The sequence below is a fragment of the Neophocaena asiaeorientalis genome, unplaced genomic scaffold, assembly GCF_003031525.2.
Source record: "Neophocaena asiaeorientalis asiaeorientalis breed wild unplaced genomic scaffold, Neophocaena_asiaeorientalis_V1.1 scaffold597, whole genome shotgun sequence".
Classification (NCBI taxonomy): Eukaryota; Metazoa; Chordata; class Mammalia; order Artiodactyla; family Phocoenidae; genus Neophocaena; species Neophocaena asiaeorientalis.
Window position 1 is genome coordinate 396,407 of NW_020172664.1, and position 12,901 is coordinate 409,307.

At 41.3% G+C, this 12,901-nt stretch overlaps 1 protein-coding gene across 2 annotated transcripts in view; it reads right to left on the minus strand.

Annotated features, from left to right (window-relative positions):
- The window catches only part of PLCE1 (phospholipase C epsilon 1), a 275,881-nt gene extending 264,230 nt beyond the window's left edge, over positions 1-11,651 (minus strand). The window contains exon 1 of one of the 2 annotated variants that reach the window (XM_024739518.1): positions 10,118-11,651. In XM_024739518.1, coding sequence (XP_024595286.1) covers positions 10,118-11,323 — 1,206 coding nt within the window. In that variant the 5' untranslated portion in view covers positions 11,324-11,651. The remainder of the gene's footprint in view (positions 1-10,117) is intronic. The other variant, XM_024739519.1, reaches the window with a different exon arrangement.
- Positions 11,652-12,901: the final 1,250 nt, after the last annotated feature.

Consider the following 12,901-nt stretch of genomic DNA (forward strand, 5'->3'; position numbering starts at 1 on the left):
TTGGCCAAGCACTTGAATACACAACCAACTCATTTTTTTTCTCCAGCCCCACAACCTTGTGAAGTAGGTGAAAACTTCATTTTAATGGTGTGATTATGGAAAGAAATGTTACTGAGTAATGTTTTTCATACTCAGGTCAGTTGCTCAGAATCCTTGAAGGGTCAGAGAAAACTTGAAATTAAAATGGAAAAATACTGAATTATGTTCCCGCTAGTTTTGGTTATTTCAGTGTGATCATGAATAAGCTATAGATTCCGAGTCAGATGTGTGCAGTTTGCTTTGGACTTTGTTCTTGCTTACTTACTTATAAAACTTTTAAAATGTCCTTCTAAATTACAGCAATTCAGTAAAAAATTCAAACCTTCGGGCTTGGTTTCTTCCCCCTTGCAGGCTGAGTCATAAAAAATAAATCTTAGCCATTTCAATAGCCAACACGCCCCTCACATTAAGAATTGGTATTGTTCCCCACGTCTCCCATTTCATCCAAAGGTCACACCCAACTCACATTTGAAGAAAGAAACAGCTCAAGGATTCATCCAGCTCAACATTTGCACATTTAATAAGAGAGCAGAACCTCTGCCAAGTTACCGGGGTGAGTTACATCAGAATCTTCCAGGGAAACTTCTGAGGAGCTGTTGTGAGCGTGGGTTATGGAGGTAGGCAGACCTGGGTTCAAGTCCTGACACTGTGTGAGCTTGGTCCTGTTACTTATCATGAGCATGAAATGAGGATGTTCATAATATCAGTCTCGTAGACAGTTGCTGTCTACGAGAGGGAAAAGAGCAAAGACATCTGGGAAGCCCAGGGCCTGGCACCCTGTGAGAGCCCACTAAGTGCTTGCTGATGTACTGCTCCAGACATTTCAGGGCTTAGCCAGTGATGAAGCAGCATCTCTCCTCTGTCCTGCCATTACTCCAAGTGTTAGAGTGACAAGTTTCTCTCCAAATCAAACCTCCAGGAGGTAGCTCTGGGTGAGGCAGAACACTCACCCCAAAATCCATGGCTGGGACTTAAATCAGCAAGTCATAGCCTGCTGGGGTTTTTAACAGGAAACATTAATATCTGCAAATCATATACACAGTGTCTGACACGAAGTAGGCAATGAGTCCATGCCTGCCCTCAATTTCCTTTATACCCAAAGGAATTAAGATCCCAGGTCCTAAAGTGACTTGCTTAAGGTCACACAACCAGTTAATAGGAGAGCTGGAACTGGTACTTAGGTCTTTTTTGGGGGTGGGAAGGTGCAACCTTAATACTCTATTATTGAGAGTATTAAGGGGTCAGATGGTTTGAAGGAACTGGCCAAACACCTCCCAAACTCCAACAATGATCTCCTCAACTAACAAACATGGCATGCTGTCCCCATCGCTTTACCACCAACATCATCCTTGACCGTGACTGAGAAACAGAAGCTAGATCCCCTCTGGTCCATGACGGAAATCCGCCTGTACGGGCTGGGGGTTCTGAAGGGCAGGGACAGAGCTCATGGGTCTTGACAGGAGGGGGCTTTCTTTCCTCCCTGGCCCATTGCGGATAACAGCAGAATCAGGTGTTCCCTTATAAACACAAAACATTTGGAAACTTTCTCAAGGGTCTTTACAGCCAGTTGAAATGGTGGGCCAGGAACAAGGAGGTCCAAACATGTCCCTTCTTTGTCTTTTTGGCAAAATCTGTGGAGGTGGCAAACATGGATCTCTGGGTTCACAGGACTGAAAAAGATCCTTTGGAATATCAATGGAAAATTCTGATTCTGTCCTAGGCACTGCACTAAGGAACTGGTTCCAAGCTCTGAGGGTCAGGGGAAGCATAGCTAACAAGCTTGCACTGGGTCTGGGGAAGGAGAGAAGACACCATAAGTGGGTGGAAACCACCTTTATTCATTTATAATTCAGGGAGTCATTCAAGAAATACGTATTGAGTACTGACTGTCGGAGAAACTCTGTACTGGGATCCGTGGTAGGGGGAGGGGACTGGTAGTAAAGACCATGGAGAGAATGTGAAATCTAAGCTCAGGAAGGAAGGATGGGTAGGAATTCGCCAGGTAGAAAGGGGTGTTCTAAGCCAGGGGAAGGCAAACTTGCTGTAGAGGACCAGATAATAAATATTTCAGTCTTTGCAGGCCATACAGTCTGGATTGCAGCTACTCAACTCTGCTGTTACAGGGAGAAATCAGCTGTAAACAACACATAAAGGAACAGGTGTGACTGTGTTCCAATAACTTTCATTGGTGAAGAGTAAAATTTGAATTTCTTATAACTTTCACATGTTATGAAATATTATTATTCTTGTGATTTTTTTGAACCCTTTAAAAATGAGGAACCAGGGCTTCCCTGGTGGCACAGTGGTTGAGAGTCTGCCTGCCGATGCAGGGGACGTGGGTTTGTGCCCCGGTCGGGGAAGATCCCATGTGCCGCAGAGTGGCTGGGCCCATGAGCCATGGCCGCTGAGCCTGTGCGTCCGGAGCCTGTGCTCCGTAACGGGAGAGCTCACAACAGCGAGAGGTCCGCGTACCGCAAGAAAAAATAAAATAAAATAAAATAAAATAAAAATAAAAATGAGGAACCATTCTTAACTTATATTTTAAGAATATCTGTATTAAGGTATATGGGTGTTTAGTCAAGGCCATTCCTGAACTAGGAAGATACTATGCATTTCTAAAGCAAAGATACTCTTAGACCCTCATACCCAGGGCTGGAACTAGGGTGAGACAAGTAAGCTGCCTAGGGCTCAAAATTTAAGGAGGCGCTCACTAATAAGTACAGGGTTGGCACTTGCAAGACCCTGCCTCCTTAAATTTTGCACCCTAGGCACCTGCTTGTCTCAGCCCAGGCCTGGCCCTGCTGCACCTGTGCATGATGGCGCATGTTACTATGAAGTGGTGACATCCTCCTCAATGCCTCCCTGTGATGCACAAGTTTGCAGGAGACAATCTGGTTCCCAGACACTGCTCTGTGGAGCAGAATTTGGATAATTAGAAAAATGACCTATATGCATGATAAAAAGCTTGGGCAGAAGAGGAAGGAGAAACTAAGCAGACTGGAGTTTGGAGAGAATTGTGGGGAGAAGGAAGATAGAAAGTTTTACTTGAAAATTGTTGCTGGTCGGGTAGTGTAAGAAAGACTAAGAATGAGATCAATATCCAAAGGAAAGGTTTAACAAGATTCACCGTGCATTAAAATTGGAAGCCTTCTTTGCTGCCCTCTTGACTTCCATTCATTATATCTATACCTATACATGTATCTAGCTATATATTGCAAATCACAATCTGATAATGGACTTATATCCAAAATACATAAAGAATTCAATAATTAAAAAAATATTTTTTAAATGGGCACAGGATTTGAATAGGCATTTCTCCAAAGATGCATACATGGTCAACAAGCACATGAAAAGATGTTCAACATCACTGGCCATCAGGAAAATGCAAATCAAAACCACAATGAGATATCATTTCATACCCCCTAGGATGGCTATAAGCAAAAAGATGGACACTAAGAAATGTTGGTCAGGACGTGGAGGAATTAGAACGCTTGCACATTGCTGGTGGGAATGTAAAAAGCTGCAGCTGCTTTGGAAAAAGTTCTGGCAGTTCCTCAAAAAGCTAAGCACAATTATATGACCCAGCAATTCCACTCCTAGGTATATACTCAAGAAAATATATGTCTACACGAAAACCTGTACACGAAAGTTCACAGCCAAAAAGCAGGAAAAAAAAACAATGTCCAGCAACTGATGCATGGATAAAGAAAATGTGGTATATTCATACAACGGAATATTATTCAGCAGAAAAAACTCACATAGTACTAATACATGCTATGAACTTGGAACCCTGAAAATATTATGCTCAGTGAAAGAAGCCAGTCACAAAAGACTACATACTATATGACTCCATTCATATGAAAGTCCAGAATAGGGAAATCTATAGACATGGAAAGTAGATTAGTGGATGCTTAGGGCTGGGGGAGGGGGGAAGGGGTGGAGAGAATGGAGGGTGATAGCTAAAGGGTACAGGGGTTTTTTCTGAGGTGATAAAAATGTTCTAAAATTGTGGAGATGATTGCATACATATGTGAATATACCCCAAACCACTGGATTATATACTTTAAATAGGTAAACTGTATGTTATGTGAATTGTATCTCAATAAAGCCATTTTAAAAAGGAAAAAAAAATCAAAGCATTTCTTCTTCCCTCCAAGGAGGTTTATTGGGTTTCAACGTATGGGCTCTCCTTGAAGATCATTGTGTCCTTGTGTTGCTGAAGGCAGAGGTGGTTTTCTGCTGAGTTCTTTCTGAGGATTTGAGGGGTGATGGCCTAAATGAGAGGGAAGGGGTTGGGGTTCAAGGGCTGAGTGTTGGGGTTAGGGATTTGGATAACTGAGCTCTGTTAAGACCCTTGTTTAATCTGAGGCTCTGAATGTATCCAGGCCCGCTGCTACAACAAAAAACTACTGGATGGGGCTCTTCAGGGTCAGAAAATGACCCTAGCACCATTGTCCGAGAAGAGGTTTTCAGGGAAGATCCTGCCTGAGCCATGGGTTAGTCTAGTCGTGGAGGGTCAGGGGACGGTCACCACCCCCTCCCCCCACTGCCAAAAATGCTTCAACCCTTGAGTGTTGAATCCGCATCACGCCAGGAGGCCTATAAGCCCTAAGGGGACTACTGTACTTGAGTCAGCACCCGGGGGAGGTAGGGAGGGGCGGTGGTGGGGGGGAAGAGGGCCACTTCATCACTCATGACTAAGGGGAAGTCATTCTATGGGCAGCCTGAGTTCCTCCTGTGTAAAAAATGCACAGTGTGGGTTAGATCAGGCCTCCATCTGATGCTCTTATCTTTGCCCATGGGTTCTGATTCTTTTCAGGCCATATTTTAACCACAGCCCATTTCCAGGGATGGGGCAGGCCTCTCCAGCTGCTAATTCTCAGTATGCAGGACATCTGGGGAAAAGGAAGAAAACGAAAAAAATCCTAATCTGATTGTGTCCCAAAGCTAACATAAGAATAACAGTTTATAGCAAAACTTAAAAAAAAAAAAAAAAAAAGAGTAACAGTGGCCATGAATACATTCACCTTAAACTACGGCCCAGGGTCAGTGTTTTTCATTCCTTTTTTTTTTTTCCTCTTTTGTTGCCAAATCCTAGCCAAAGAGCTGGCGTAACTACCGAGATGTGGAAGTAAATTCATTCTAAACTGCCCCAATGCAGCTAATAAGGGAAAGCTGTCCTATTGACAGCCCATCACATTTTCCACTGATGCACTAGATGTGACTAACCTGCACAGGGGCTGGCCGGGAACTGGATTCCCTTTCACTGTGCTCAGCAGGAAGGGGCCAGCATCGTCCTATACCCATGTCATGACCCTGACATAACCCTTAGTAATGGAAGAGGAGGCCTGGCATGTCCCCAAGCACAGGCTTTCAGCTTACCTGGGCACCCTGTGAAATTTTAATTATTTCAAGGTCCAAACTGTACCCAAGTTGCAGGGAGACCAAATTTCCAGATAAGAAAACAAGACTTATTGCTGTTTCAACTGCCATCTATTACAACACTGAACAGCAGGGCTCAATGGATATTTGATCATCCATAACAGTTACAACTTAGAAGATGAATTTATTATCGGTTGGTCCCTTTACACATAATAGAGAAAATAAAGAATCCAGGACATATATGCTGACAAAGGCATTTATGTTAAACACTCAAATATTTTTCACTGCCTCTTAAGTTTAATTTTCTCTGCTAGAGAATAGAATAAAATGTGAAGGAGAAAGACACATTTTAGAAGGCAGAAAGCAGAACAGGGAATAGTGACATAGAAGCTGGTTTTTAATTTAGTTTTCCTAGTCTGATTTCTAAAAAGTAAAACTTCATTTTTTCTATTTTGTTGTATATATTCTTTCACGGTAAATCCTCTTGTGGATCAAGGCAGGGAAACAAATGAAGCAATAAAACAGGACCTGGTGGGCTGTCTGCCCTGCCACCTTCACATTCTCCATGTTCCATCATTCAGCGCACGGAGAACTAGGTTACATGAGTGATTCCAGCAGAGGCAGGATCCTCTTGTACTTCATATTCAGAATAACTCTAGGTACTTAAACTCCCCAAAATTCGGGCAAGGGGAGAATTTTTTTTTAAAGGAAAAGCACCTTTAACCAACATTTAACCTGGAGACTTTAGCCACTTGCCAAAATATGCCACCTTGTTGAGCCAATAAATTGAAAGCAGGCAAGGGGGGTTGTAACTGAATAAGGGGTAGGTTTTAATTTTTTACAGGCAGGAGGAGGAGGATACCAATATGGTTAGTCAGTCAGCAAGCATTAATCCTCATTAATGTCTCCCATTCAAATCCATTCTTCCCTGCACAGCTGTGCAAACATAAATTAATTGGGTCATTTTGACGAAGGCATACAAGAAAAAAAAATTTTAATGTGAGGCAAAGGAACTAATTGGACAAATAACACATACTCTAAACGTGTGGGAGGGATTAAGCAAGCTACCACATCATAGATGGAAGGACATACCTTCAAATGCATACCACGGTAAACATCCCTGTGTGAGAAGGCACCAAAGAGTAGAAGGAGATGGGGACAGTTCATGAAAAAGCACAAGATAACAGGCCCAGGTGAGAAGAGGGGCCAGGCACCGTGCAGAGGACTTTATGGTAGCATTTCATTTAATCCCCCAAGAACCATTATTCCCAGTTTACCTTTAAGGCAATTAGGGACAAGGAGGTTAAACAACTTGCCCAAGGTCACATGGCCAGTAGGTGCTGGAGTCAAAGTCACAATTTCAATTCAGGGCGACTGACTCCAGAGACCATGATTGTAAGCATGGCACTGTCCTGTTTTCTTAATACTTGGCATCGTGCTTGCACTATGGAGAGTATACAAAAGGTAGGGCCATTTCTTGACCTTAATAAACTTACAATCTGATTGGAGAGCTAGGACGGACACATGAAATAATCAAAGAACAGGAACAGGAGAATAACCTTGGGGGTCTGCAGTTTTTTTAGGTGGAGGATGGAATTTACAGGAGCAGGGGGAAAGGGGCTATAATTCATCTGTGCAACTTTTGAGAAGGATTTCCACCAGACTCAAACTAAAGAATGAGATGCAGAGATAATATGATACTTCAGAAAATACTGATTCATTCCTGCCATGTTTGAGTGTTCAAAAAAGGCTCTCCCTTTCAGAAATTACCCTTAAGAGAGGATAGGAGAATAAGCAACAATGTCATACTTGTATAGCACAGGGAACTATATTCAGTATCTTTAATGGAAAAGAATATGAAAAATAATATATATATATAAATAAAACAATCACTTTGCTGTGCACCAGAAACTAACACAACATTGTAAATTAACTACAAAAAAAAAGAAAGAAAGAACGAACAAACAAATGAACAGGAGGACAATTGGCCCATCCCCCAGCTTCATCTTTAGCGTTAATAAAAATGCCCACAGCCTCCGGGAAGCCCAGACAGAGAGAAGGAGAGAGAAGTTCCTGAGGTTTACTCTGCAGGAGGTGTGGCAGGCTCTCCCAGCCTCCAGAGACTAAGAAGCAGGCAAAAGATGATTTGCATCATCTCTTTGGTTCTTTTCTTTGGAAATTACCCATCCCAAGGCCTCTGACAGACAGAAAGGGACAGGTTTGAGCTAGGGGCCAGTGAACATTCTCAGAAGAAGTGGCAGGGCTCCAGAAACTGGAGGAATGAATAAAGGCATGCCAAAAATTACTCTGAAATTGACATCAGATTCATGACCCTCATGACTGTATAAGTGTGTGGGGAACTCTGATAATGGTTTCAAGCCATCTACTTCCATTTACTTTGCTGTATTTAAATTTCTGTTGTGTTCAATTTCAAGTGTACATGGATTTTAAAATCAATGCATTTTTAAGTGGGTTGACATGTTGCCATCAGCAGCAGTTTCATGGTCAGCACTGGACAAGTCACCATAGTGCAGGCAGGACACACATGCGTGGAATGAGCTTTTTTCTCCTGTGTGGACAAAATTCTGTCAGAAGAGCTGGGGAGCATGTGGGTAGCTGACACCAACTCTTGACTCAGGTTTCATGAGGAACCAGATGAAGATTCAAAACCAAATCCCTTGACACTTGCCGGGTTGAACTGCCCATCAAATGTACAAAGAGAAGGGCCTGCAAGCTGTCACTTTTCAGGCAGGCTCCCAGGGCAGCCCTGACACTCCTGAGAACCAGAGCCGGGTCAGGGAATTTAGGGCAGAGCAAATATTCCCGAAATGTCCTGACCAAAAAGCAAAAAGCTCAGTTTAAGCTCCTGGTCAGTGGTTCTCAACTCCATAGAATCATAGAACCACCAGGGGAACTTAGAGAAATTATTCATGCTGTGCCCTACCCCAGTGATTCTGATTCAGAGGGTCTGGGGTGGAGCCTGGACATTGATTCTAACACATAACCAGGGTCAGAGCCACCGTGTGGAACACGAGAAGTCTGAGATACTAGGAGCATTAGTGAGTGGGGCTACTCAATCAACATCCTGTGAAAAGAACAGAATTCTTTCGTTCCTTTGAAAACTTAATCTAAATTTTATATCTTTCTTGATCTTGAGAAACTAAGAGTGTGAGTTGCCTGGATTACAGGTCCTAGTTATACCACTTACTAGCTAAGTGACTGTGGGCAAGGTACAGAATTTCCTTGAGACTCCGTTTTCTTAGCAATACAATGGGGTTAATAATCAGACCATATCAGAAGGTAGTTGAGATGACTGCATGAAATCAAGTATGTAAGTTATTTGGCCCAATGCCTGGCACATGTAAAATGCACAATAAACACTGGCTCCCATGGTTGATGATGATTAAAATATACTAGTCATGTTTCAATAAAAGGGATGTTCTAGACCAGGTTTTATTTACTGGGCCAGGTTTTAAGGAACTGTGTAAAACTGAAATGCAAGAGTTATAGAAAGGGTTCTTCCATGAAGATCAGTTGAAGAAAGTAGGGCTATTTAGCCAGAGAAGGGAAAAACCGAGATGATACATGGTGCTGGCTTCCGATGCAAGGATCAAGTCCAAGAGTGGGCAGCTAATTGTGTGCATTTCTAAAGCAGGAATCTTAACTTAAACAGGGGGAACTGTGGATAGAACTCAGAGAGCCCAGAAATTTGGATGAAAAGAATTTTTTTTATTAATCTCAAATAGAAATTTAGAATTTCCTTCAATTATGAATGTAAGCAACAAACTTCAGTAATACTGGCAGTACCTGTGATTTTTGTCACCAACAGAAACCACAGATATTTCCATATATTATAGTCATGGAAGAGACCTAAAATAGTATTTATAATTAGGGTGACCAACTGCCCTGGTTTGCCCAAGACTGAGTGGCTTCCCAGAACATGGGACTTGCAGTGCTAAAACTGGGAAAGCCCCAGGTAAACCATTCCCTACTAACATTCATCACTACTTTGAAACTATGATTGTTATCACATTGCTAGATGCCATTATTGCATTATGCCATTACGGTACTCTGCTATATTACAATTTCAAAATTATCTTGATAAATGTATATCCACATAATCTGTGCCTTTTATGATCCTTTGTACTTCGTTTGATGCATTTAAAAGTGCTCTTCTCAGTTTAAAGACTTTACCAAATTGCCAAAAGGGCCTATGGCATAAAAAGGGTGAAGGGGGAAGAAACTGGGAGTATTGGCTAGAAAACGGAGGAAAACAGATTTAAGTTCCTTTAGGCCTTGCAACCTAAGAGCAAACAATGAGCTACATGGTAGAAGAGGACAGAAGCATATATCTCCAAACGACACAACTAGACAATCAGCTGAGGGAGCCATTTTCCCACTCTCAGTTGTCTCCATCTTATAATCCTGTGTACAGTAACCAGGGGCTCTCCCTAATTTCTCCTATCCTGATGACAAATGTATGTGTATTTTGTTACTTATATTGTGGCATTAACACAATCTTGATAGCTATCAATTCCAGTTACCTGTTAGGTCTACTAGTTTCCAAAAATTACAAATGCTTCCTTTAAGAATCATTTGCCAGAATTGAAAATTTCCCAAGAATTAAGACAACGGAGATTTGGATTTTTAAAAACTCAACTTTAAAGAATTGATCAAAAGAAACCTTAACTCTTACCGGATACCACTGGGCTTCTGACGGACATTGGCCCCCATCTTGCCTCGTCACCACTGTTGACAGCCGTTCCATGACTCTCCCACAAGGCAGTAAGAGACCGTTTCTCTTCCGATCAACGTAACTCCAAGCCCCCAGCCCAATGTGACCGGAAGGCAGAGTTCTCACAATTGCCCTTGTCCCAGTGTACACAGATTTCTTTACTTCCCTGTCATTTTTACAAAATCTCCTCACTAGCCAAGTGGACCGCTCCTTCTTGCTTTTGAATAAATCTTCTTCTGCATCTTCACAATTATCAGGGAAGTCCTCAAAATGGCTCAGAAAGGTCTTGGCAGGTGGACTGTCCGTAAAATCCTCCCCACAAAAGCTGTCACTTGAACATACTACATCGGCCTTCGGGCAAGAGCCTTCAAAGCACAAGTATTTGTCATTCAAGGGGTCACAATGATCATACTGCAGCTGCCTATTCTTACTGTCACAGTTACTTGCCAATTCCATCAGGTTACAAGTATACGCCATGTAATTGTTCTTTTGTTCCCCACCAACATCAGGTAGTACACAGTTTCCACAATCATCCAAAATCAAGTTATCTGACAGAGGACAGAAAGTGTCTGACATTCTTCTGTCAACTTCATACTGAAAGTGAAATACCGCCATGTTGCTGTCAGGGTGTGCCCTGCCCGTCTCTATGATGGTTGATTGAGTTCCTAATGGACTAATAATGCCTGCGGGAGGTCTGTCTATTTCCAGTTGAATTCCAGGGAACACCTTTCTTTCCAGTGAAGAAGGGATTCCAGTTTCCAAACACAGGCCTTCCTCTGTGGTAGAATCACACGTTTCATAAAACTGGCTCTGAGGAAGGCCACACTGATGGATTTTCAGTATGTTGTTGCAGTTAATGTTAAGGTTTTTCACAGAGTCTGGTATGCTTTTCTCCCAGCACTCTTCATTACTGTTCTCATCACTCGTTATTTTCTCCCTTGCTACTGAGAGAATCTGGGGCAAGTTGCTTCCAGAAGATTCTTCTGTAAGTTTGGTCAGTTGTGAGATGGTATGAGAAGTCTCCCCGCTCTGCCTGACAGGATGCGTCTTTGGAACACTGATGTCCGAGACCTTATCATTACTTTCATCTACAGCCGACTGAGCAGATATCACTTTTCGCTGAGTCACAGGTCTGAGAACAGAAGCTGCCATTTCTTCAGAAGTCATCTTGACCAATGAGCAGGCTTTAGCTACTGCTGTTTCTCCCCGTTTGTGATCATGTCAAAATGTTAATAAAACTAAGGGTTATTAAAATAATCTCAGGTGTATAAGCCCTCTGAGAAACAAAGTGACAGTTCCTTCGTTTAGGTGCATTAAGAGCCACATAAATTTCCCCAGTTATCACTTCCTACCATGTGCAGTGTGCTCTTCGAGATCAAGGTTTTAAGGCGGTAGATCAATTTTCTTTCTTTGGTCATTTGAAGCAATTCTTTCGAAGACTTTTATTCGACATTGCGTTCTGTAACCTCTGATTCATCACTGGCTTACAATGATTTAAAAATCCAGTTCGAATGTATCCTGTGAGAAAAAGGGATAATGTCAAACACTGTGGCACTAAACAGATTTTCAAACATGAACTCATAATTCTAAGCTAAGGCAAACTATGAATCCATTTTGAGTAAGGAGTTTTGCAATCAGAAGTTGGTATCATTTTTCTGATTCAATATTTCAGAACTTCTGTTTCCAGCCAGAATGGAATAACAGAGACCAGACTTATCTTCCTTCCTTAAACAACTGAAAAAAAATCAGAAAAATATAATGAAATAATGGTTTCCAGATGTTGAACAACAGGCAACATAGAACAATGATCCCTGAAAGAAGAAAAAAACAAATAAGGTGAGCTCTATAAATGCCCTAGCTTATAGCTTAAGAGTTTTTAGGCTACCGGGGAGGGAGGTGGGACCCAGATGAAACCCAACAGTGTGTCTAATTTAAAGAGAAGTAGTTGAGAATTCAACGAGGCCAAGGAAGTTAGAGAAAGAAGACACATGAAGTAGAGAGGAGCAAAGATAAGGATGATAGCAGGCTTCTCATAGAAACAATGCAAGCCAGAAGACAGTGGAGTAAACCTTTAAAGTACAAAATCTTTTGAAAACAAAAATGAAATAAGGACTTTTTAGACATATAATGCTGGAAAAATTCATCACTAGCAAACTTACATATAAGAAATGGTAAAAGAAGTCCTTTAGGCAGATGGAAAATGATACCTGATAGAAATCTGAATGTATAAAAAGAAATAAAGAGTATGAAAAATGTTAAATATGTGGATAAATACAATTTTTTCTTACTTTTTAAATAACTTAAGATAACTGACCATTTAAAGCAAAAATAGTAACAAGGTATTGTGGAGTTACTAACAAATGCAGAAGTGAAATATATGACAAGAATAGCACAAAGGTCAAGAGAGAGGAAATGGAAATATATTGTTATAAGATTATTTTCTACATGAATCGGGATAACATTACTTAAAGTCAGGTTGTCATAAGCTAAAGATGTGTACTATAAGCCCCAGTGCAACCACTTTAAGAAAAAAAATATAGGAAATAAGTAAAGATATTAGAATCTTAAAATTTTTTTCAAATAAAAAAAAGAAGGCAGAAAAAAGGAAAAGGTGAACAAAGAACAGATGCAACAAATGGGAGACAAATGATAGATTTAAACCTTTCAAAGAGCATCTTTGGGCAGTGTTTCTAATTTTTTCCCATAAAGTATATACATTTTTAACTCCCTCTGTTTCATTTGAAT